The 27,146-nt window shown below is 44.0% G+C and overlaps 1 protein-coding gene across 6 annotated transcripts; it reads left to right on the top strand.

Annotated features, from left to right (window-relative positions):
- The first annotated feature begins 120 nt into the window (after positions 1–120).
- On the top strand, positions 121–27,146 carry LOC106565399 (engulfment and cell motility protein 2). Of its 6 annotated transcripts, none has more exons than XM_014132468.2 (23): positions 121–220; positions 1,694–1,764; positions 7,221–7,321; positions 8,124–8,164; positions 9,521–9,593; positions 10,766–10,816; positions 13,292–13,461; positions 13,905–14,004; positions 14,746–14,891; positions 15,209–15,287; positions 19,154–19,189; positions 19,629–19,679; positions 19,821–19,943; positions 20,056–20,175; positions 20,335–20,439; positions 20,591–20,699; positions 20,929–21,065; positions 21,309–21,472; positions 23,342–23,454; positions 23,630–23,737; positions 24,080–24,162; positions 25,128–25,205; positions 25,364–27,146. In XM_014132468.2, the coding sequence occupies exons 3-23, from the start codon at positions 7,244–7,246 to the stop codon at positions 25,562–25,564; spliced, it is 2,166 nt and encodes a 721-aa protein (XP_013987943.1). In that variant the 5' UTR covers positions 121–220; positions 1,694–1,764; positions 7,221–7,243; the 3' UTR covers positions 25,565–27,146. The 6 variants fall into 6 exon arrangements, with proteins under 6 accessions (XP_013987943.1, XP_013987941.1, XP_013987945.1 ...); XM_014132466.2 differs by having other exon boundaries at positions 14,746–14,897; XM_045691586.1 differs by having other exon boundaries at positions 206–224; positions 14,746–14,897.

Genomic DNA, 27,146 nt, shown 5'->3' with positions numbered 1-27,146 from the left:
TTACGATATGTATTAAATGTTAATTAATGTATGCATTGCCCTGCACATGCACTGATTAAAATCAAAATGTTGAATTTATGTGAAAGACAGGATTCTTGTGCAGTAGCCATGGACATATATACTTTATGTCCCGCCTACGAGGCGTGGTGATGTATCGTCTTACCACAGATGCTGCATTGGTGGAAGTATCAAACGGCGGCGATCCGGTCCAGGCCATGGGGTAGGTAACCGCAGTTACATGAACTATTTACTATCAGTAAATGAACCATTTTGAGAAATGATAGAATTGTGTCGTTATATTGTAATCACTGTTGCGCGCCTGCAGACCAAAAAGCACATCGGCAGTAGCCTAGTGAAAAATAGATGTTTGCGAAGGAACAAATCGCTCTCCTATGGAATATCGTGTGTAGCCTTTTTTTTTTTCTCAGTGTGGTGATTCACTCTTGAGACGAATACGTTCTATAAATTCATACATTTAGGATTTTATTCACTTGGAGGGGATTTCAGTGTTGAAATATGAATGACCAGAAGTTATCATATTGAGCGCTGGCTACAATTTAATTCAAGCTAGCTGTGTTTCTCAAATTAATAAATGGATTTACATGCTTTGCCATCCGATGTGGCTCTTTTACAGCCCCACTGCCTTCGGTAGCTAGTAAATTATCAACGCTCATTAGGCTACATGTGAGGTTATCATGGTTTATAAAATGATTATTAATATATATTTCACAATTTGGCCAGGTTTCTGAAAATACAGCGTTGAGAGCAGGAATGAAATTTTAAAGCTATGCATCCTGGCTGCAGCCCATTCTGTCTTAATTACAATGGTCTTACAAGGCGGTGGTGGTCAGCAGTAATTGATACATTGTTACAAATGTATCCAGCTGCCTTGTGTGACACACTGAAACCACCCTCATCTGTCTGTGAGGGGGATTCTCTGTCCCCATCATTCTACAGAAGGTCGATATTTGTCCTCCTGCAAGCTGGAGACTTGTCACTCAGAAACCAGTCAGATCAGGTACCTATCTACCTGTCATAATTATGTCAAGAACCAGGATCATGCATGTGCCCTGAAAACAAAGGATGAACTCATTTCCCTGTAACATAAGATAAATGTAACGTTGCCACTCAGGATTTGCAGTTCGGGCCAGTACATGGTAGGCTATGGGGTCTTTAGGATCAGTTATCTGAAGTCTCTCCTAACTTTCCCAGATTAGGTAGGTCAGTGGGTGCTTGAGTATCTGCGCTCCAGAGCAGCATCACCAGCAGACAGTATTATCCCTTATTTTAGTAAGGATGCCTTTGAAAATTTCTATTTTGTCTTGCAGTTTTTACATTCCCACATCAATAAGAATTGCGAGACAGAATTGCGAGACCCTCCGTCTATAAAATAAGAAATTCAATACACCCGGTGTCAGCTTAAAAGCATTCTGCAAGATTGGTTTCAATCTGAGATGCAATTAAAACGGTTTTAGAAGGAATGTCTGCATGAAAGCAGGTTGTCAGTATTTGACTGGTTATTAACATCAAGAAAAGGATAAAGGGAACTTCTCAAGGAAGGGATTTTATAGGGGTGGAGAAGCATTAAAGGTGGGATGTTTGACCCTATTTTACAGTTCCTCTAATGATACTTTCCCACTGTTAGGCTTTGCACCAGTGTTTGACCCAAAGATTTTGTTGTCTGTCTTTACAGGGGAGCTGATGCCATGGTCCGAAACGTTTGATTCAGAGAGCGAGTGAGGTGCCCACTCAACGCTCCAACAGGTAAGGACGGACGCCATATCTTGTTAAGATAAGACCCAGGATGAGAGGAGAAAACAGAAACAACGGCACCCACTTAACAGTTAACGAGATTAGCATTGTCGACTTGAGAGATTTGCCTTTTGGCATTAGAGAGCCCTGGCTGAGATTCCTCTTCAAATGTGTGGGGGAAAAGTTGTGCTAGGATGGAAAAGGAGTAGGGCTTTTTGTTTTGAATTCACTTTGAACAAGATGGCTGTCCAGACTGCATAGTCCTCGTTATGGGCAGAGGGAGAAGCCTACTAAATTAAGTGTCTCTCTCGGGCTTACTGGGCATCTGTTTTCAATTCCCTCCCTTATTGCCCAGGCACATAGGTCCTGACATGTACTGACTGTCTGATTCGCCTCCCCCAACCTAGACACACACACGTACTGTCTCTCTTAATAACCTCTTAACCTTGTCCTTCATGGACTCTGGTTTCTTAGTGGTGCCTAGTGGTTTTCCCCCTGTAAGCACATGGCCGCCTGTCAACTACTGGAATTCTGAGTTAGTATTCGGATGGTATCCTCACTATGCTGGACTTAGTGTTTCATGCCATGCATATTGTTCCCCATGTAGAATATTGTCTCAGCTCTTAATTATTTCCTTAATTTAAAATTAAATTCTCTATCAGTCATGTTTGCTTGCTTTGGTTCAAGAATTTGATAGATACCCTAATTTTTTAAAGATTTTTGTAGAGCTAGTCAGTAAACTGAGGAAATTATCACCATTCTTGCCAGTTCGTGGTGTGGTGTTTGTTTGTTTACAGTTGGCACTATGCATTCAGGCAGGTAGCGTTCTCCTGGCATCCACCAAACCCAGATTCGTTCCTTGGACTGCCAGATGGTGAATCGTGATTCATCACTCCAGAGACCACGTTTCCACTGCTCCAGAGTCCAATGGCGGCGAGCTATACATCACTCTAGCCGCCGCTTGGCATTGCGCATGGTGATCTTAGGCTTGTGTGCGGCTGCTCGGCCATGGAAACCCAGTCCGATCTGAGTGAGGGAAGCAGCAGAATCTTTTTTTTTTGTTGAGCTACTGATAACCAGACCTGAAAGTGCAAGAGGGAGAGAGGTGCCGCTGTAGCAGGCAGGGGAGCTGTCGTTCTGTCAACGTACTGTTAGCGAGTGACACAGGAGCAGGAAGGGAGAGACAGCAACCAATCAGTAGACTAATAGCTGCTGTAACTCGGTTATTTATCACCCAATATGATTGCTCAGTACCTGTCTTGACTGCGTCAAACAAGGAAACGCTAGTTAAGCTAGGTAACGTTTGCTAGTTAGGCTAGTTGAGGCTGCAGTGCATGTGCTTTCTCATCCTACAGTTACACAACAACTCCATTCAGAATATTAAGTAGCCTGTAGCCTCTCCTTCTCCTTTAACTTTTAATTCCTTCATTGTAATTCCATCTTCCATTGATTAGATATCTCCTAACTTTTGCCCCACATGGAGGCTCTGACTGTAGCCTATTGCCGCTTTGACTTATGATTGGCCAACAACAAGCTACACGCACCACGCTCCACTCTCATGGAAAAAGCAAGAGCAGCACCATAAATGATACAATTTCTCTTTCTACAGCAGCGGTCTCGTTCGAATCTGTACGGCCCTTCTGGACAAGTCAGTTAAAATTACACATCCCCGAGACCCGTGACAATCAGATCCGACCCAGACCCGTGACATTATTTAGAATTCTGGATCCGGTCCTGCATTGGGTCTTGGGTATTCGGGTACAGGTGGATGGATCTGTGAAGACCTCTAGTCAGTGACTTTCGGACTGGGAATGGACGATTGTGTCCGAAATGGCACCCTGTTCCCTATGTAGTGCACTACTTTTGACCAGAGCTCTGATGGGCCCTAGTTATTCCCATTTGGGACTAGGAATGGACTTCTCTTATTTATACCCCCAGACAATGGCAGCATTGTGGCCCAGATGATGTGTCATGGCAAGGTTAAGTTAGCTGTTACATGTGCCTTGTCTTCCGGCGTCTATTTTCATGTTGATGTTTGGCCACAAACAAATGTGACGGTGTGGCAGTGTGTCAAGAAAAACATGTCTGTGAAATGAAAAAATATAAATTACTTTTAGAATTAAACCCTCACAAAGAATCCCCAACGCTTTTGATGTGTTCTTATAAACCGTTTGTGTAATTGTATGCAGCAGTGAAACATGGTTCATTAGCATATGCTTTTGCGTATAACAGTGTGGCTAACTTTACAAGTCTGTTTTTCTTGCTGTTCTTTCATTTGTGGATGTGGTGGGTTGTAGTGAAGTCAGAGTATCTGAGTGTGCTCTGGTGAGCTGTCCTGCACTTGCCAGTCTTGGACTAAATTCATCTCAGTATTTTTCTGCAGCTTTTTCACAGCCTGTTTAGGCAGCCTGTTGCACAATGCCCCATTCATCATTCCAAGCCAAGTCTCATCACTGATGGTTGTTTGACTTGGTGTTCTCATTTAGCTAAATTCTCCTATCCCCTATCCCGCCTACCAGGCAAGTTTCCTCCTGTATGGATATTATTGCCTGATTTGAGAGCAGAGGAAATACTTTATCCAAAGGCAGTATTGAATTGGCTCTAGCTTGTTATTAGAGGTGGTACGAATGGAATTACATTTTCCTCAAGAAAGTAAACGAGTGTTTTCACAGACCATTTAAGTTGATCATTAGGCTATTACTGCAGATTATGAATTTAACTTTCTGTCTTTGCATCAACTGTCTCAACTGTCTCATCATCAACTGAAATGCTTGAATTTATTAGTTCATGGTCCCTGAAATTGTTTGCTGTGAAAATATCCATATTGAAACCCAGGTGTCCAGAGAACCAAGGCAAGCAACAGACACTTTTAAACCATGTCCACACACCATCTGATCCCCAGCCAGAGTCAGGGCCGGATTACTGAACAGGCACGCAAAAAAAAACAATTCTGAAGTTTTGGGGGGCCCAGATAGCAAAATGTGTACAATTGCAGGAAATTAACTTTATAACGGCAATGTTTTTCATGGCAAAATGTGAACAAAAGCATGAACTGAGCTATATAACAGCCCCCGGAGACAGGAGAGGGAAATCCCCCCCCTCCAAAAAGCCCCTTACCCTTCTCCCCATACCGCCCAACACTCAACAATTTTTGGGGGGTTATAGCCATTCGGCATCTGCCCAGTGCAGTGACAAGCACTGCTTGATTTCTACTGCTTTGACGCGCATTCTCATCTGTCGTCACACGACGCCAGCCGAGTGCAGAGCAAAGAATCCCTGTGGATTTAGAATAGGGAGCCTAGCAGGGGTATACCTGAGCTCCATGGTGCTGTTGTATCTGCAGTAGATCGGGGAGCTGTGCTAAACCAACCCCAGCCCACGTACAGGTTCTAGGGCTCCTGAGTGGGAGGACTGACCCTGCCAGAGATGTGGATGTATGAAACTTGCTGTTTCTCACTACCCCAGATTGTGTGTGTGTGTGTGTGTGTGTGTGTGTGCCTGCATTCACATTTTCTGTAAAGAAATGCGCAGAAAGATTCTGTCTGTAGGCGTCTGAATTCAATGTCGATGAATGAGAATGTTTAGATTTTTCTGGCAGCAACACCAGAGAATGCCACCCTATAGTGTAGTTAACATAGACCAGTGTTTCCCCTATATTCATTTAGCTGCAGCTTTTAAAGGAATAGTACGATGTTTTGCCAATTTAAGCTATTTTTTTTTCTTCTTTTTTTTTTAACTCAATGGATGTCTTTGCATGCAGTTTGCAGGAAGTTGCTAACTAGCATTAGCGCAATAACTGGACGTCTATGTGAACAGCTAGCATGCAGGATGTCTACGCTGTGGTCAGCAACAGGCGAGGGGGGGGATTTTTTGGTAAAAATATTAAAATCACCAGGAATTCAGCTAAAAAAATTAGTTTAATGTAGTTAATCTGTTCACCTAGTATTCCCACAAATAAAAGAGCCATGTGATTGTCTCTCAATGCAATCGAGGTGTAAAATGATTATTTTTTACAAATACAATCTCTTTTTGAGTTTGGTGGTCAATTTGCAGTGTACAAATTATTATAACTATTCCGGACCCTTGACCTTCCGCTCCATAAAAAATCATCCCATGGCTGAACCAGTTGCCTATCGCTGGTCTACAGGAACAGCTAGCATGCTAGCTTTTCCCATAAACTTCTAGTCATTGCGCTAAGACTAGTTAGCAATGGCTCGCGAAGTTACCTTCAACTTCCTTCAAACTGCACGCAGACAAAAATGGAATCCAAGAGTTAGTGACTCTTTGTAAGTAGAAAAAAAATGCTTAATTGCCCAAACCTTGTACTATCCTTTTAAGAACAGTGACAAGTCACGATGTATATTTGTAGCAAACAGAGCGACCAGTGCGGTGAATGAGAGCCACAAGCACACAGCCATTGCTTTCTCCTCATCTCCCTATAGTGTAGTTGTGTGCATCTGTTATTTCAGATGGTGTCAACGTAGTTCCATTTTCATGCATTTTGGAGTAGAATGTATTTTTCAAAAGTCACCAGAAGTGACCTTTTCACAGTCGTTCTCCAAAGAAAATCTCCCAGGATGCATGTGCCCTGACCCCCGCAGGAAAGAGCACAAACCTCACACCCCTCCCCTGCTGTCTTTGCCACCGCGGCTGAAAAAAATCCTGGGGAAAACTGCATCGAAAGACAGACAAAACAACGTGTGTTTTAACAAGACATGGTATGTTTTTCTTTGTCAAATCTGGTTGGTTTTAGTGCGTGTCTATTTCTGGCAGCGACAGAGCTGGAGTCTAGTTCAGGCTACACGATGCATATCAGCCTGTTTTCCACTCGGTGGTGCAGGGCTTTGATGTTGAAAACCCCTGGGCACTGATATTTAGAAGACTTTGTCTCCCCGTCGTTGGGCTTGTACACTGTCCATCAGGCTGTTAAAATGCCTCTTTTGAAGTGGATGTAGGTAATAGCTAAACAAAGTGTGGAGCTACCTACCACGGGTAATACATCTGAGGATTTAATGGTGTTGATAGCTGATACCTTAAGCCAGTGCTGCTGTAAAAGCTGTCCTGGTCCCATCTTTTTAACCTAACATGTCCTCTTAAAAACAACAATTTGTCATGTGGGGAAAGCTTTACCAAAGATGGGCTATGACCCACTGGACTGTAATGAGACTAAATTGAATAGATGTTGTTGCTAAAACGTACATTTAAGAGAAGTGTACTTGACTGACCTTGTGCCAATGATAAGGAACAGGCTGTTCTAGAATAAGACTTTTCGACAGGTGTCATGGTGTTATTAAGCCACATTTGGCTTTAAGAGTGATTTAACTATGAAATGTGAAAATTGCTGTCAAACCTTCATACCAACATAACGTGATCATGGCGACATATGTAACATGGTGGCAGACATGGGATCCACATATGTAACAGTAATAACGTGCCCTCTCTTCTTCTCTGTGACGTCTGTCCTCCAGTGGCGTGTGAGAGGACAGCAGCCATGCCACCCCACTCTGACATCGTTAAGGTGGCCATCGAGTGGCCCGGCGCCAACGCCCAGCTCATCGAGATTGACCAGGTCAGTGCCCGTCTAAAAACCCCCCTAAAGGACAAGACATACCAACATGAACGTCGGTCACGCGCTGTAGATTACCTGCTTGGTATCGATGAACGGTGTCGATTCAACATGTAGAATCGTCGGGAAATGAACAGAAAAATGAGAGCCGATGTTCTGTGGTCAGAGGCGATAGGGCGGCCAACCACTGTGCTCGGCTGCTGACTGTGTTGGTTGGTCTTGTCCTTAACAGCATCAACCCTCCACTCTGTCTACTCAACCAAACGTTTTATAGAAGTCTATTTTCACTGTGCCAGCGACTCCATGTTAAATAATTGTAGGGAAAAGACGGCTACAGTGTGTTTCTGCTCAGACCAACATAAACTACTGAGATTTAGTTGGTAAGTCTAGCACATCTCTCAGCATGAACTGTAGTGTATGTCGCCGGCAATGACATGAAACCAAATCATCAACGTTTGTTTTCCACTGAATGCCAAGCTAGGCAAGGAATGAGAACCATTGTTGAAGTTACTTTAGGGCAGCGTTTCCCCAACTCGGTCCTGGGGACCAACCAGGGGTGCACGTTTTGGTTTTTGCCCTCGCACTACACAGCTGATTCAAATCATCAAAGCTTGCTGAGTTCATCATTTGAATCAGCTGTGTAGTGCTAAGACAACCAAAAACGTGCGACCCTTGGGGTCCACAGGATTGACTTTGTAAAGCGCTGCTATAGGGCCTTTTTATGACCAATCGGCAACTTTCCTGTGATTCCAGTGGTTTTGCAGAGTTTGACTATGTTTTTTTTTTGTCTGTTGTGTGTTTGCAGAAGAAGCCTCTGTCCTCTATCGTACGGGAGGTGTGTGATGGGTGAGCACCAGGTCCACACCCAGCTGTTTCTGCTCACGCTGGAGATAATGACCTTACAATATTTACCACTGATTTATATATGTGTGTGTGATATGAGCACACACAGACACACACACACCCTGCGTTATGTAAGATTAGTGCTAGCTAGACAGACTTAGTTGGGGCCAGATGTATAGCAGGTCCATAATGAGAACACACAAAGGAACATGAGTAAGAGCCATTTCACATGGACTGGATCACACATGGGTTTCATTACAATGACAGAATTCTTATTATAAAATGACTTCTTAAAGGTCTATATATATTCTATATTGTAATATATTACCCTGTGCAGAAATGGAACAGTTTGTGCCTGTTGGCATACTGCAGAATGTTCTGCTCATAATACAAAAAATGTCATTTGAATGCTTTCTACATTCTTGCTCCATCATACCCATTGATTCACTATGCTATATTATCGCACAAGTTTAGAATGCTATTGCATTCAAAGATGTTGGATATCATTCTTCACTTTTGAGGTGCAGATATTTCTACAATGACATACGAGGCATTTCAGTGTAATCTCCAGATACACATAAATGCTGCGGTACTCCACCTTTTGCTTGGCTCCCGAGTGGCGCTGCGGTCCAAGGCACTGCGTATCAGTGCAAGAGGTGTCACTGCAGTCCCTGGTTCGAATCCAGGCTGCATCACATCCGGGCCGTGATTGGAAGTCCCATAGGGCGGTGCACAATTGGCCCAGAGTCGTTTGGGTTTAGCCGGGGTAGTCCGTCATGTAAATAAGAATTTGTTCTTAACTGACTTGCCTAGTTTTTATTGCGCTTACTCATATACCACTGCCAATAAACACACACCTCTAGCCAATACCCTAGTAAAGGAGGTCTAATGGCTCACAGATGGGGGCCAGACTTGAACTTATGCTTATATAACCATTCTGGTCCATGAACACTGAGACTTTTGCTAACTCACTACTTCTCCTTATCCCTCTCTCTCTCCATCTCTCTCCAGTGCTTCCTCCTACTCCCTTGCTCTCCCTCTCACATCTGAATGTATTTTTTCCCTAACACTTAACGCCCACTGAATATCACCCTGTACAATCTTCTCCATCTGCTCCTCTTGCAAATAGAAATGCTTGAGGCTCCGATAATGACTTTTATTAACCTTATGCACATGGTATGTATTTTCTGTAGGGTGGAAAAACAAATGCATAGCATTACAGTAGGTCTTATTGAGATACTAGTGGGTTTAGCTTCTGCCTGCCTCATGTTTAGGGAGGTCAGTGCACTCTGGTATTGAGCGGGAAGTTTGTGAATTCATTCACCTACTTTTCAATTGATTTTGTGCGTGTGTCCACAGCTGGTCTCTGTCTGGCTCTGAGCAGTTTGCCCTGCGTTACGCTGACGGTCCTCAGCTCTACATCACTGAGCAGGTGAGCCTCAACACCTTGGCAGAATTCATTACTATAATACACTACATGGTTCCTTAGTTAATATGTTACTGTTAGTACACTACATGACCAAAAGTATGTTCGTCGAACATCTCATTTCAAAATCATGGGCATTAATATGGAGTTGGTCCCCCTTTGCTGCTATAACAGCTTCCACTCTTCTGGATAGGCTTTCCACCAGATGTTGGAACATTGCTGCAGGGACTTGCTTCCATTCAGCCACGAACATTAGTGATTAGGGCTGGCTCGCAGTCGGTGTGCCAATACGCCCCAAAGGTGTTCGATGGGATTGTGGTCAGGGCACAGAATAGTCTAGAATGTCATTGTAACCTATAGTGCTAAGATTAGGCTAATATTTCCCTTCACTGGAACTAAGGGGGCTAGCCCGAACCATGAAAAACATCCTCCTCCACCAAACTATACAGTTGGCACTATGCATTGGGGCAGGTAGCATTCTGGCATCCGCCAAACCCAGATTTGTCCATCGGACTGCCAGATGGTGAAGCGTGATTCATGATTCCAGAGAACGCGTCTCCACTGCCCCAGAGTTCAATGGTGGCGAGCTTTACACCACTCCAGCTGACGCTTGGTGATCTTAGGCTTGTGTGCGGGTACTCGGCCATGGAAACCCATTTCATGAAGCTCCCGACAAACAGTTATTGTGCTGACTTTGCTTCCAGAGGCATTTTGGAAATCGGTAGTGTGTGTTGCAACCGAGGACAGAAGACGTTACGCGCTTCAGCACTCGGCGGTCCATTTCTGTGAGCTTGTGTGGCCTACCACTTCGTGGCTAATCCGTTATGCTCCTAGACATTTCCACTTCACAATAACAGTTGACCAGGGCAGACATTTGACAAACTGACTTGTTGGAAAGGTGGCATCCTATAACAGTGCTACGTTGAAAGTCACTAAGCTCTTCAGTATGGCCATTCTACTGACAATGTTTGTCTATGGAGATTGCATGGCGGAGTGCTCGATTTTATACACCTGTCAGCACGGGTGTGGCTGAAATAGCCGAATCCACTCATTTTAAGAGGTGTCCACATACTTTTGTGTATATATAGTGTTTGTCATATCACCAATATGAAGTTTTTGTTGTTGTTGCTACAGCATCATGCTGTGGTAGTAGCAATGTTCACCATCTTTCTTTCCAGAGCCGTAGTGAAATGAAGAATGGGACCATCCTTCGATTAGCCATATCTCCCGTGAGACACTTTCTCTTCTTGTACATGCAGTTATTTTTATTTTCTTCAAGTAAATGACCAGTATTTCTTAGGTATATTTTATTAACTCTATATAGTGACTGCATTGCTGCAATGCTCATAGTAAAACCAATGATAAACAGGGAGAGGCTATACGGACACGCCTGGTGCCCAAAATTGTTAACCCTATGTCGCGCAGTGAGAGTTGAGTGTGGACGAATGGATTCGGTTCAGTCAGACGTCTTGATGAGCCCTCCTCAGCTAGCTAGTTTATGCTTGTGGCTAGAAATTTCAGTGAGAATGTGAAACTTGTTTGCCGAAGTTGGGACTTGGGAGTGTTCAGAATTATTCCGTTTTTATCGGACTACAAAATCAACAAATGTGCTTTAGCTGCCTGTCACCCTTGCCTGATATTAGCTACACTATAGCTACTTCCCTCAAAATGAGTTACTGCAGGACAGCCAGAAGGTACTGACCCTACCTTTAAGCTTGTTTACACTGAGCTGCACTGGGGTCGGAATGCAATCATGCTTACATTAAGACACCGTGGAGCCGGCATGAGATATGGTTTGGAAAATGTACCTCAATTCAGGGATGGGATATCAAATAAAAAATGTATTTGCCACTGTACTCCACACTGCCGCATAGAGAAGATTGAAATACTGCTGTTTTTTCCGGAAAACTTCCCTTTTCGTCCTCATGCTAGCTAGCAGTAGCCACCGCTGCCAATTTTGGAATGGCAGTGTCAGCCAATCCGCTCCTTTGTTGTTCGTGACGTATCATTCCATAATGGCTGCTATGGCTACTGGTAGCTAGCATGAGGACGCAAAGGGCAGTTTTCGGGAAAAGCTTGCAGTATTTCAATCTTAGCAATGGAGCAGTGTAGATAATTGTCAAATTTTGGAGTACCGTGGTATATCCCATCCCAGCATTAAGGTACGTTTTCAGACCCATATTGCGCGTTGGCTCCACGGTGTCTTAATGTAACCATGAATGCGTTCTAACCCCAGTGCAGCTCAGTTTAAACAAGCGTAAGGGTAGGGTCGGTATCTTCTAGTAGGCTTGGGTGGTATATCGTATACCGGGTTATTTGGAAAAAAACATGGGATGGTTTTTCAATACCTTCAAAATGATTTATTAGACATTTTTGAATAAATGTGAATATTTGTAGCTACTTTTTAAGTTAATACCTGCAGTCAACTTGTGCAATACCTTAGGAGATAAAGCAGGTTGTGTTCTTCATTTCAGCTGTCACATTATTTTACATTATGAAGCTTACCGTAGTTTCTCAGAACAGCGGGAACTGGTGAGCCCATAGCGTTCTATATCGGCAAGGCTCTGTTGTGCGGTGCACATGAGGTGATGAAGTTACACTTGTATTCAATTCACTACTAAATGTTTGCCATCAGATATCTTCTAATGGCTTTCTGCCAGAAGTCAAAGAGCTCTAGATGAGTTGTCTTTACAGCTTACATTTTTTCTTATGCTTCCTACTAGTGTTTTTTTTTTTAAATCCGTGCTTCTCCTCTGTGCTCCGTGTACACATTCTGTTCTTCCTTCAGAAAAGCATTCATCACAACTTTGTTCATTTGCACAATTTATCTTGTTCACTTTCACTTTTAAATGTCCACACTAATCTAAAATGACATTTGGTAGCTACTAGCTATGCTTGTATAACTTATGAGCTGGATTTTCCTGTCTTTGTAATTACTTTATGTTCGTTTTCACTCATTAGCATTTAGCTAACAGCGTCTGTGATTTCGCTATTAGTTTGTGCTCATTTTGTTAGCATTCTGGTAAGGGGCCCAATGGTCATCCCGATGGTTACAGCAAGTTATTACAAGTTATTTCTCGTGTAGGCTGCTATCCTACTCAAAAATATAATTGAGTATTGAACAAATTGGCTAATGCCAGGGACGTTATACAGCTGCCCGGTGAAGCAACTGCTGCCCAGTGGGAAGCAGTGAAACGCCTCGGTACAACATACAACATCGTTGCATTGGCCATTCACACAGGCTTGCGTTAGCTAATTGGCATGTCACGGTGACATCCAGATTCCAGATGGTGACCTATACTAAGTTATTTATCCCTCGCCCATCAAAAATAAACATCACTGTCTTTTACAAGTTTTAACTAGCGCAGTGCTGTTGTTGTTGCCAGCTAGCCAGCATAAACTAGATAGCTGGAAAGGGCTCATCAGGACGACTGACTGAACTGAATCCATTAGTTTCCACTCTGCTCTCAGCTGAGTGACATGTCATCAGGTTGGGCACCCAACGTATCCGTCCGTATTGCTTCTCCCTAATAAACAGTTCACAAACATGGCAGCTGCTTTAGACTAACACTATTGCTGAGTTATATGTTTCGGTCGCTGCCTACATGTATCATGCTAATGTAGTCGGTGAGGTAAACCAGGTAAAAAAAAACTGTCATTAATGGCCACCATTGCCTTGCCTGACCCCCACCCACCCACAATAGGCCCGTGCAGCACGGCAGCTCCTGGACAGGATCCAGTCTCATGGCATAGACGCCCGCCTGGAGGCCCTGAAGGAGCTGGCCAAGCTGTCAGCTGACCCCACCTTTGCCACCGAGTTCATCAACATGGAGGGCATCGGGACCCTGGCGCGCCTGGTGGAGAGCGGCACCCAGTGAGTCTCATACAGTGTATGGTGAACTGCCACTAGACTCTGATCTTGGGTCAGTTTTGCATTTTCCCCACTAATGATTAAGGTAAGAATTGGGCGAGCTGAAGCTGATCCTAGATCTCTACCTACAGGGAAACTTCACTCCGGAGCTTGTCTCATTATGAAGTCATAGGTCTTGTACAGACAGACAAACCATGGGTCTATTGTAGGATACATACCACATCACAGCCATAGACATCAATGTGTACGTGTTTAAAGGTAGCTCAGCCCTTGGGCTACTTCTACTGGCTACTAGAAGCCTTTCTGGATATGGTTGCTGTAGGCTAACACTGATTGCCCTATACTGATACCTTGCTGTTTGTGGCTGCAGTTGTCTTGTTTCTTTTCCCCTTCAGTTGGTGAGTGTTGTCCTCTGACTCTGTCTCTGCCTCCTCTCTCCTCATCAGCTTTGGGGAGATGCTGGCCTTCACTCTCACTGCCTTCCTGGAGCTGATGGACCATGGAATAGTGTCCTGGGACCTCATCTCTCTGTCTTTCATCAAACAGGTCAGAATCCATACCTGCCTCACCTAAACAGTTGAGGCTGCATCTATCGGAAATGCTATTCCCTATACAGTGACCAGGGTGCATAGCGCTCTGGTTAAAAGTAGTGCACTTCATAGGGAATATGGTGCCATTTCGTATGCAGACACACTCAACGTAACACTTGTCATATAAGGAAGCCACTGTCAGATTCCTACACCATCCACAATGGAAGTAAGACGCAATGTATTTCTGACTTATTTTGATGGAACTTGGCCCTATACAGTATGTGAACTATCTTTCTCAGTTTAAACACTGGTAAATGAGTTTGGGTGGGTTCAGAAGTTTGAGGTCTATCTCGAAGTCCTCCCCCATGTTTTTTTCTTTCTCTTTTCTTTAATTACTTGACCTTCAACCCCTCACTGGTTGACAGAACTGAGTGGGTTGCAGTTACCTAGCAACCCCCATGTTATTTGGAGCTCTTTCAGCTGAATTGTCTGTGAAGTTTTCACCCTGATGAAGTCCTCTGAAGTGCTGCACAGCAACAAGCACTGTATAATTTAGATACATGGTTTCCTATAGGCTGTATATTTCTGCACAAGTATGGATAGTATTTATTTTGTCAACTGCATGTCATTTGATAGACCTACTTTTCAAGTCCTAGTCTCGAGTTTTCAAATCTACCTCCATAAAACAAGTTGTAATCAAGAAGACCCTAGATTTATGTGTCTATTTGAATGGAGTATTTCCCTCCTGTCTGGTCAGATTGCGGGCTATGTGAACCAGCCGATGGTGGACGTGTCAATCCTGCAGCGCTCTCTGGCCATCCTGGAGAGCATGGTCCTCAACAGCCACAGCCTCTACCACCGGGTGGCGCAGGATATCACTGTTGGACAGCTCATCGGACACCTGCAAGTGTGAGCACACACACACGCACTGGGGCCTCCCACATACAGCTATGTGGGGGATGTAGTCGAAGTTAGTGTGTAGAAATATAGTGGCGTAACCTACTAATGTCGATGGAATACAACGTAGATGACGAGCCTTGCCTTGCTACGCAACCTTGTGATTATGACTAAGCTTAGAAGTGTAGAACCCCAGACTAATACTATCTGAGTACTGTACTAATACATTTAACCAGTTGCTACTTTAGTTTTTGTAACCATGTGAGAATTCCTAGAACCAGATGCTTCTAACTGGTGTTGCTGTGTCTGATGTGCCTTTTTAGATCCAATCAGGAGATCCAGACGTATGCCATCGCACTCATCAACGCCCTCTTCCTCAAGGCACCGGAGGATAGACGGCAGGTCAGTACAGACCTGCTCACCAATACACCGAAAGGGTACCCTTGCAATATACACCACATGACCAAAAGCATGTGGACACTAGGGCTGTTAAGGTGACTGTATTACCGCCACACCGGCCGTCACGAGTCATGACGTCAGTCAAATTCTGCTTGACCATTTAGTCATGGTAACTAGGCTTCTCCAAGCTCTGATGCTGCTGATGGTCATTAGTAGCCTACCAAACTTGCTAACTGCCTGGTACTCAGCTCTCTATTGTCCCTCTAATCACTCTGACATCAATGCAAATGTAATCGAAAATCTAATTTAACACTTCATGAGAGCCTATGAGCTCATGTTGTGCAACATTTCTCTAGGCTATGCAATTGCGTGAGAAAACAGAGTGATGGCCTCTACTAAAAAGAGGATCCCATCAGATTTCTATAGACTAGACCTACTATATTTATTTCTCAACTTTTCTAATGTAAAGCACATTGCTTCTCTTTACAACAGGAGTATAGCCAACCTGCCTGGCATGAAAATTAACCACGGAAAAAGCATCCTCCATTCGCTATTTAAGTGCGTAGATGACGTATTTTTGTTCCACTGCCCCAGTTTCGAGACAGGTTCATGATAATGGTCCATTCTAAATTTAAAACAAATTTCACACATATATTATTTAGTAATTGTAAAGACAATATTGAATCAAGAATATTGTGATGAGTGACAATATTAGCCTATCACTTTGTGAATTATATATTATCACTTGTGAATCATGCCCAGCTGTTGCGGCAGCTTTTGTTTGCGACTTTTCACACACCTCATATAGCCTAGCCCATAGGCCTACAGTGCCTTCGGAAAGTATTCAGACCCCTTGACTTTTCAACATTTTGTTGAGTTACAGCATTATTCTAAAATGGATTAAAAAAAATCCTAAGCAATCTACACACAATACCCCATAATAACAGAGAAACAGGTTTTTAGACATTTTTGCAAATGTATTAAAGATAGAAAGCAGAAACCTTACTTATAAGTATTCAGACCCTTTGCTATGAGACTCTAAATTGAGCTCAGGTGCATCCTGTTTCCATTGATCATCCTTGAGCTGTTTCTACAACTTGATTGGAGTCCACCTGTGGTAAATTCAATTGATTGGACATGATTTGGAAAGGCACCACCTGTCTATATAAGGTCCCACAGTTGACAGTGCATGTCAGAGCAAAAATCAAGCCATGAGGTCGAAGGAATTGTCTGTATAGCTCCGAGACAGGATTGTGTCAAGGCACAGATCTGGGGAAGTGTACCAAAACATTTTTGCAGCACTGAAGGTCCCCAAGAACACAGTGGCCTCCATCATTCTTAAATGGAATAAGTTTGGAACCACCAAGGCTCTTCCAAGAGCTGGCTGCCCGGCCAAACTGAGCAATTGGGGGAGAACGGCTTTGGTCAGGGAGGTGACCAAGAACCCGACGGTCACTCTGACAGAGATCTAGAGTTCCTCTGTGGAGATGGGAGGAACTTCCAGAAGGACAACCATCTCTGCAGCACTCCACCAATCAGGTCTTTATGGTAGAGTGGCCTGACAGAGTTGGAGTTTGCCAAAAGGCACCTAAAGCCTCTCAGACCATGAGACAAGATTCTCATGTCTGATGAAACCAAGATTGAACTCTTTAGCCTGAATGCCAAGCGTCACTTCTGGAGGAAACCTGGCACCATTCCTACGGTGAAGCATGGTGGTGGCAGCGTCATGCTGTTGGGATGTTTTTCAGAGGCTGGTACTTCCAATATCTGAATTGAAAGCATTACTGAGGTCGGGCACTGATGTTTTACACGATTCAGCACTCGACGGTCCCGTTCTGTGAGCTAGTGTGGCCTACCACTTCGCGGCTGAGCCGTAGTTGCTCCTAGATGTTTCCACTTCACAATAACAGCACTTAAAGTTGACCGGGGCAGCTCTAGCAGGGCAGAAATTTGACAAACTAGCTTGTTGGAAAGGTAGCATCCTATGACGGTGCCATGTTGAAAGTCACAGAGCTCTTCAGTAATGTGTTTGTCTATGGAGATTGCATGGCTGTGTGCTCGATTTTTATATACCTGTCAGTAATGGGTGTGGCTGAAGTAGCCAAATCCACTAATTTGAAGGGGTGTTTATACTTTTGTGTATATATAGTGTATTTACACTGAACCATGGTCACTCATACATGCATAACACCTACAGTGCCTTCAGAAAGTATTCACACCCCTTGACTTTTTCCACATTTTGTTAAATTTAGTTTTTTTGTCACTGGCCTACTCACAATACCCCATAATGACTACATTTTTACAAATCAATTACTAATTAAAAGCTGAAATGTCTTGAGTCAAGTATTTCATCCCTTTGTTTATGGCAAGCCTAGGTAAGTTCAGGAGTAAAAATGTGCGTAATAAGTTGCATGGACTCACTCTGTGTGATATTAGTGTTCAACATGATTTTTGAAAGACTACCTCATCTATGTACCCCACACATACAATCATATATAACGTCAAGCAGTGAATTTCAACCACAAAGACCAGGGAGGTTTTCCAATGCCTTGCTAAGAAGGGAATATGTTGGTAGATGGGTAAAAACAACAAAAGCAGACAGTGATATCCCTTTGAGAATGATGAAGTTATTAATTACATTTTGGATGGTGTATCAATACACCCAGTCACTACAAAGATACAGTTTGCCGGAGAGGAAGGAAACATCTCAGGGATTTCACCATGAGGCCAATGGTGACTTTAAAGCAGTTACAGAGTTCTATGGCTGTGATAGGAGAGAACTGAAGATGGATCAACAACATTGTAGTTACTCCACAGCACTAACCTAATTGACAGAGTGAAAATAAGGAAGCCTGTACGGAAACAAATATTCCAAAACATACATCCTGTTGACAACAAGTCACTAAAGTAATACTGCAAAAATGTGGCAAAGCAATTACGTTTTTGTCCTGAATACAAAGTGTTATGTTCGGGCCAAATCCAATACGACACATTACTCAGTACAACTCTCCATATTTTCAAGCGTAGGTGACTGCATCATGTTAAGGGTATGTTTGTAATTGTTAAGGACTGGGGAGTTTTTCAAGATAAAAAAGAAACTATGGTGCTAAGCACAGGCAAAATCCTAGAGGAAAACCGGGTTCCGTCTGCCTTCTACCAGACACTGGGAGATAAATGTACTTTTCAGCAGGACAGTAACCTAAAACAAGGTTTCCCAAAGTTGTTCCTGTGCAGTCCCTGAGACGACCAGCCCTGAGAGGGTGGAAAGGAGGATTTCATGGTGTCAGTCTGAGCTCTCTCATTTAGCCTCTAGAGCAGGGTTCCAGCTCGCGGGCCCAATTTTATTTGGCCCCCAAATTTTGTGAGCAAAAACAAAGTATTATAACAACAACAAAAAATATATAATATTTTTTAAAGTTCTAGTTTTTGTTGTTGGACATAAACTCTAAAATCATCAAGAAATCAGCTCAAAGTGATTAGGAAATCTGTTCCCAGGTATTCCCATTAATAGAGGCAAAGGCCTATGTGATCGTATCCAAATGTTATCAAGGTTTGAAATGATTCTGTTTTTGTCATGCTATATCTGTTTGGGATTCTTGAGGTCAATTTGCAGTGTACGAATTATTTATGACTATGTTCCGGCTCCCCCGCAATCCGCTCAAGGACAACGCTGTGTCATGTCACATACTGTACTGTTGTGCTCAGCGTTGCCATGCCATACCGTGCTGTACCTTACTGTACCATGCTGTTACTGTGCATGCTGTATCTTGTGATGTATGCCTGTATCTCGTGAGCCATGTATAAGTGTGCACTATTTGTTTCCATCGCCATCACCGGGAACCCCTCCTCCCAACCCACCCCCCACTCAGGAAGAGCATAATAACCCCATGGACCAGCGGCTCACTGTGAGTACACGTCATCCCACAATCCTTCGCTCCATCCTCTCCGCCCCCTCTTCTCTCTGATCCATAGAGAACCATGGGCTGCCACCCTCATAGTTCAATCCACTCAGATGAAGTCTGTGGGGAAGAATACAGTATGCAATCCTGTCATAGTAACTCTGGGTCCCTCTAGTGGTAGCAGCTGTGGTCTGCACTATTAGACATGTCTCACTGGTGATGAAGTCTATGATGATGTGACCCCCCCACACACACACATACACACAAAATAAATATGGAATTGTAACAGTTATGAACCCATTCAGGGCCTAGTGATATGACTGTGAACCTTTCCTCAAATTAGCCTTTTGATATTGTTTTCTGATAGTAAGCTTATAGCCTAGCTGTTTCCATACTGGCCTTGCTTTTGAGGCTCACTGTATTTGTCTATCTATCTCTCTCTCAGGAGATGGCGAGCACCCTGGCCCAGAAACACCTGCGATCCATCATCCTCAATGTAAGTTTCGGGGAAAGCCTGAGTGTACTTGTCTTGGATAACCAATCACAACCAAACAGCCCTTCATAATAACATGATGCTTTCTGAACAGTACAGATGGAGAGCTGCTACTGCTCCTAATATGTGTGTCATCTCTCGCAGCACGTTATCCGAGGCAACAGACCAATCAAAGCCGAGATGGCGCACCAGCTCTACGTGCTGCAGGTGCTGACCTTTAACCTTCTGGAGGAACGCATGATGACCAAGATGGATCCCAGCGACCAGGTAAAACAACCAGAAGCAGTTTTTCTTTTTGTATTCCCTGAGTCTTTTACCTCAACCCTTTTTACCCTCATACCGTTTGATGTTTTTAAGTTCTGCGCTCATCCATTTCCAGGCCCAGAGGGACATCATTTTCGAGCTGCGCAGGATTGCGTTTGACGGGGAGAATGACCCCAGTGGCACGGAGAAGAGAAAGGCCATGTACACCAAGGACTACAAGATGCTGGGCTTCACTGTGAGTCCAGCTAGTGGGTTGCTTTCATCTGTATAACTGCTCTCTAGAGAGGTTGTTTGGGTTGGAGAGTGAGTGGATGTGTTAAAACGGTTGTTTGGGGTCAAGGGATTGTTATGGGTCTGTCTGTGTCATTGACTCACCTGTCGGTTGTTTCTCCAGAACCATGTGAACCCTGCCATGGACTTCACGCAGACCCCTCCAGGGATGCTGGCCCTGGACAACATGCTCTACCTGGCCAAGCTGCACCAGGACACCTACATCAGGGTGTGTGTGTGTGCCATTTTAAGACAGCCTGTACCACACTCTCCAGTGAAGGTTTTCTATGACAAAAAGCTCTGAACAAATACATTTTATATTTCCAATGGTAGCACTTGAGTTTTCCCGAGTATTGACCATATATGTGTGTCACTCACAGATTGTTCTGGAGAACAGCAGCCGCGAGGACAAACACGAGTGTCCTTTCGGTCGCTGTGCCATCGAGCTCACCCGTATGCTGTGTGAGATACTACAAGTGGGAGAATTGCGTGAGTACACTTCTCGCAGATGGACACCACACATCACGATGGCTTTAAGGCTGACGAGGCGTTCAAGGAAGCCTCAATCTTTTTGGGGCTATTCCAAGCTAATCAGAGTGGCCAACCTCATTCATTTTTATTGTACATGTATCCTCAGAGGGATAACTGATGTATAATCTTTCAAGACAACCTCATGCGTTATAATAAGTATTCGACGGTGTGTGTTCCTTCCCTCCAGCCAACGAGGGCTGCAACGACTACCACCCCATGTTCTTTACTCACGACCGGGCGTGGGAGGAGTTCTTCTGCGTCTGCATCCAACTGCTCAACAAGACCTGGAAGGAGATGAGGGCCACGGCTGAGGACTTCAACAAGGTCAGAGTTCATCCACCGGAGTCGGTTGACCACTTGGTTACTTAGGACTTAGGCCATTGGTGACTCCTATCCATCCCACTTTGTTTATCTGGTTGACTCTGGTTGGTAAAGGAAAAGCTGATAACTCTCATGGCTTCGATGTAATGTAACAAGTACCAACGTTTCTCGACAGCTAAGCTGCCTTAATTTATCAGAGTTTTCACTAAATGTTTGACTCTGGTTGTTAACCCATTGGTTGGCCAGGTGATGCAGGTGGTTCGGGAGCAGATCACCCGGGCTCTGGCCATGAAGCCCTCGTCCCTGGACCATCTGAAGGGTAAACTGCGAGGCCTCAGCTACTCGGAGATCCTGCGTCTGCGCCAGTCGGAGAGGATGAGCCAGGACGACTTCCAGTCACCACCCATTATGTCAGTCCCACATCCACGTTAACTGTTTGACTTTGTCCATCAGATTAGTCTGCCTCTGGGTTTAACCCCTCGTGTCAGTATTTTAGCCTCTCTTCAGTCTTTGTTTTCATTTCAAAAGTTTCATGGTACTGTATGACAGGATTGGGGTCAATTCCATTTAAATTCAGGAAGGAAACTACGGAGCCCCTTAGGGGTCAAGGGGGAGAAAAAAACTGCCAGGCTAATCCATTCCCTTGTTTTGTTTTTTTTATCCATTCCTTCGGATTCTTTATTTGTTCCCTCAGTTTATTCCTGATTTGTGTAGCTCTAGGCCTAAAAACCGCATTCTCCTCATGTAGGCTACCATGACAGCCCCACATGGCCGATAACATATTGCAGCCTAAATATAATTCTATTTAGTCAATTACATGCTTCAAATGGTGATGATCACTGACCATTCAATACCTTATTTCCAGTTTCTGTGTTTTCATATGCCTCCGAGTCATATGGGCAATTAATAGGTAACGGGCGTGCAAAACCCCTGAAGTAGGCTAGGTCATTTCAAAACCCCTGAAGTAGGCTAGGTCATTTCAAAACCCCTGAAGTAGGCTAGGTCATTTCAAAACCCCTGAAGTAGGCTAGGTCATTTCAAAACCCCTGAAGCAGGCTAGGTCATTTCAAAACCCCTGAAGTAGGCTAGGTCATTTCAATCGCCTGAAGTAGGCTAGGTCATTTCAAAACCCCTGAAGCAGGCTAGGTCATTTCAAAACCCCTGAAGTAGGCTAGGTCATTTCAATCGCCTGAAAAGCCAGGGGCCTCACTAGCAGTCAACTGGATGATGCAAACCAAATAGGCTACACAGTTGTCCATTTTGTGCGCCTCTCATCCCCGCGACCCAGTGTTTTACCCCTCGTGCATAAGGTTAGGGCCAAGTACTCCAGTAAAACATGGTGCAGCCAAGCGCCTGGGTGTGTTTGTTGTTTACAATTGTGCATGTGACTCATAGAAGGCAGAAAGGAAAGGCATGCACATTTATTGTGCATCATTTCCTAGAGGCTTCGGTGTTACCAGGTACAATGTACACTCTCGTCCCTGCGCTAGGCAGGTGAACTTCTTGTGCGACGTAGCCAACCAGGCACAGATAGATGGTTTAAATCAGCTCTGGCTCTATGTTCATAACTGAAACGGTCTATTTCCTTTGTTGCGAGGACAATGCGTCACCTGGAAATTAGCTAAGTTCCAGGCTAGGGTAGCTGGCTAAAGAACTCCTCCGGAATACAGATATAGAACAGCGAAGGTCATGAAGCAGAGCCAGATGGAATTCTTGCCTAGGGATGAGAGCGCATCACTGCACCGTATTTGCACCTTGAGTGGTTTTGCACGCCCGTTACCTATTAATTGCCCATATGACTCGGAGGCATATGAAAACACTGAAACTGGAAATAAGCTATTGAATGGTCAGTGATCATCACCATTTGAAGCATGTAATTGACTAAATAGAATTATATTTAGGCTGCAATATGTTATCGGCCATGTGGGGCTGTCATGGTAGCCTACATAAGGCGATGAAAAAAATAATCTATGAATGGATACAAAAACAGAGCGAACAAATACAAAATCCAGAGGGAATGGATAAAAAAAAGAGGGACAGGATTAGCCTTCTCCACCATGACCGCTAAAGGGGCTCTGTGGGACACTGAAATTCTAATTCCACTTTTTATCTCATTGAAAAGCATTCAGGAAAATTGGAATTTCAGTTTACTTTCTGAATTGACTGAATTGAAATGGAGTTGACTCCCACCCTGCTCTATGAACAATATAGGTTAGTTAGTGTGTTTTGGTTGCTGTTCAATGCTAACAGACCTTCTGTATGGGAGGGTTGTGTTGCAGTGAGCTACGTGAGAGGATTCAGCCAGAGATCCTGGAGCTGATCAAGCAGCAGAGGCTCAACCGCCTGTGTGAGGGAAGCTGCTTCCGCAAGCTGGGCAACCGCCGCAGACAAGGTGGGCACACACACTTAAATAAACAAAGTGATAGGAGCAAGAGCAGTGTGCAATGTTTTCTTTTAAAAAGCATTATTCCTACGCACCTGCAACAAGATACTTTTTTGAATATTTGCTGAGCACTACCTTTCTGTGTTTTTTTTTGTTTTTCACTGCCGTCATCTTTTGTCCTCAGAGAAGTTCTGGTTCTGCCGCCTGTCTCTGAACCACAAGGTGCTGCACTATGGCGATCTGGACGAGTCTCCCCAGGGGGAAGTGCCCCTTGAGCTGCTCACCGACAAGAGTGAGTCTCCTGGCTGCAACTCTGTGTCTCCCCCCACTCATTCTCAGCGTTGGGGTCACCGTGACCTGTGCAATCGTGACTATTTGAGATTCGAGTGAGGTTGCCTATCAAAAGGCAAGCTAATTAGGTGAAGTCTCATAGCACATGGAGAGGCATCAGCTCTGAGCTGATGTTGCACAGATTCACTTGTCGTCTGGAGGGCAGGCGATCCAGTCAAGTGTTACAACTGACACTGACTGATCCACATCACACCTAGGTCAGTGGAACTGTGCAGTGGTTGACTTGGATAAATGCCTGTTCATCTCGTCTTAATTTCCTGCTCTTTGTCGTCTTCCCCTGCAGTCCCCGTGTCTGATATCAAGTCTGTGGTGACGGGGAAGGACTGCCCCCACATGAAGGAGAAGAGTGCCCTGAAACAAAACAAGGTAGGCTACTGAGGGCATCCCAAATGGCAACCTATTCCCTATATACTGCACTACTTGGATATAGGGTGCATTTTGGGACATAGACCTGTTGGCGTGATGTCTGTTAGCATGACTGATATGTAGCTACGAGCCCTACATCTTCTTCAGCTCAATGGTTATGGAGTATCTAGGGAGATTCTCAATCCTCCGTCCTCTCCTCGACTCCTCCGTCCTCTCCTACGTGACATGGAAACCAATAAGTGGTCGCCATATGTATGAGAGTGTCAGTTCGTTAATACGCCAACGGAGGACTTTGCTCCTCTTCTCGATTGCCGCCTCCAGCGGAGGATACTCGGGTGTATTCTACTGCGGAAGACTTTTGAAATCTGCCACATCCCCTTTGAAACAGCTGTTTTCTCGGATGAGAAAAGCATGTACACATTTAAAAGCTATAGGTAACAGTGTTGCTTCCGTCCCTCTCCTTGCCCCGGCCTGGGCTTTGACCAGGAACCCTCTGAACACATCAACAACTGCCTTCCATGAAGCATCGGTACTATTCACTCCACAAAAGCCGCGGCCCTTGCAGAGCAAGAGAAACAACTACCCCAAGGTCTCAGAGCAAGTGACGTCGCTGATTGAAACGCTACTAGCGCACTCTGCTAACTAGCTAGCCATTTCACACCTGTTACATATACGCTACTTACACTTTTATCTATAAAATAGCACAACTAGCTACATTTATTTTTATCTCTTTACACGTGTTTTGGGACTCCACCTCCTGTAAACGTCATTTGTCTGATAATGTGCTAAAGGAGAGTCTCATTTCATACAAGCTCATTTGTTTTCACGTTTCCTCACCTCCTTTCTTCGATTAAGGAGGAGAGGATGCAAGGAAATCCAATTGATATTCTCCACATCATCCTAGTGCACTGTATGATGTTTAAATTAGAGGTTTGGACATGAGGTGTGCTCTCTCGTTTGGGTAGGAGGTTTTGGAGCTGGCCTTCTCCATCCTGTACGATCCTGATGAGAACCTCAACTTTGTGGCCCCCAACAAATATGAGGTGAACGGCATGTTTAACCCCTCAGAATGAATAACTCTGAAGACATGATCTGGGTTGTATGTGAGGGCATACCGCAAATGTACTGTATGTTATCTGACCCATGCTTTCTATCTGCTTTGTGTGTTGTATGCGTGCATGCGCCTGCCTGCACTGAGCAGTACTGTGTCTGGACTGATGGGCTGTGTGCGTTGCTGGGCCGAGAGATGGGCAGTGACCTCACCCGCAGCGACCTGGACACGCTCATCTCCATGGAGATGAAGCTCCGCCTCCTTGACCTGGAGAACATCGCTATACCCGAAGCCCCTCCCCCTGTGCCAAAAGAGCCCAGCACTTACAACTTCACCTACAACTACGGCTGAGGGGTGTGTGTAAAGGCCGGTTTGTGTGAGAGAGCTGGGTTGTATTTGTGTCGGTGTGTGGGGCACGGTTGCGTGTGTGTATTTGTGTGTAATAAGACGAAGGAAACCACTCATCCCCTAGCCACTTAATCTTGAACTCAACATCACTTGTCTGATGCTCTGAAATCCAACTGCCCACAAATAATCCAGGCAGGCTAGGTAACACTAGACAACAAAATGTTCCATTGTATTTAAAGAAAACCACCATTATGGTACAAGCTTGATACGAACCTGAAAGTTTATATTTTGTTTCGTAACTCATCACTTCATGGCCTTATCAACTTTTTTTGTTAAATAAGCTCTGTGTGTTTTGAACAGTTACAGCCGAGTCCTACTATTGATTCACGCATCGTCATGACAACAGAACCAGATCTGTTTGAACTGACACATCACGGCCCAGGGTCTTTTCCAAGGTGTTGTATTCAAGTCCCTCCCCGTGTCTGCTCATCCTCTAATTCAGTACTAATTAATATTATTGATGTTTGTTATGCAGAATCTGATTATATTTTTGTAAATGACTGTGAACTCCGTCTCAGCTTTGGAGAGAAGGAACATGAACTTTCTAGCAACCTACTAATTTGACTTTAAAAAATAGTGGTTTAGGGGCACAAAAGATTGATCTAGGTATTAAACTGACAGGGGTATCAGAGAAAGCAGTAAGCCATTTGTAGGCTTATCACATATTTGTCTTCTATAATTATTATACTTTGCACAGTCAAACTCAGTTGCCAAATGGTGATCTGTATGTGGAGACATTTAACACTAAACAAAATGGAGCTTTCACCACGCAAGCACTCTGAAGTCACATATTCTCTGGAATTTATTAGGTTAGGAGATGGCCAAAATGCCTCGTAACACGAATCCTCAATGGTCAAGGTGTCAAATATTGGGTAATGTGTTTTTGTTGTATATTGCACTGCTAATGAAAGTAACAAGAAATGTGCTCAGTATATGCTATTGGAGTTTGGTTACACTGTACGTAAATTAATAGGATTCAGTGGTCTTGTATTGCAAGTTATTTGTAAAAGGGTTCTACCTTTGTAAAGGGGTTCTGATATTTGATGTCCCATTGTTCATAGTACACAATCTGAAAGGGATGTTATGTCAGACATCACTGTCAAAAGCTTGTAGCTGCTTAGAGAATTCTACAAAATGCCACATTGAACAAAGTCAGGTTGCTAATGGAAACCCCAACAGTAGGGAGACTTCTGAAGAGGCTTAAGCATTAGGTACTCTTTAACATGACTTGCTAAACCACGTCCGTGTTCAGGCTAGTGCTGGTAGTGAATGACATGTTAATCAAATACATTTACAGTTGAAGTCGGAAGTTTACATACACTTAGGTTGGAGTCATTAAAACTCATTTTTCAACCACTCCACAAATTTCTTGTTAACAAACTATAGTTTTGGCAAGTCGGTTAGGACATCTACTTTGTGCATTACACAAGTAATTTTTCCAACAATTGTTTGGACAGATTATTTCACTTGTAATTCACTGTATCACAAATCCAGTGGGTCAGAAGTCTACATACACTAAGTTGAC

The sequence above is a fragment of the Salmo salar genome, chromosome ssa12, assembly GCF_905237065.1.
Source record: "Salmo salar chromosome ssa12, Ssal_v3.1, whole genome shotgun sequence".
Taxonomy (NCBI): domain Eukaryota; kingdom Metazoa; phylum Chordata; class Actinopteri; order Salmoniformes; family Salmonidae; genus Salmo; species Salmo salar.
The sequence above is the reverse complement of the archived record's forward strand: the minus strand, read 5'-3'. Positions and strand labels throughout refer to the sequence as shown.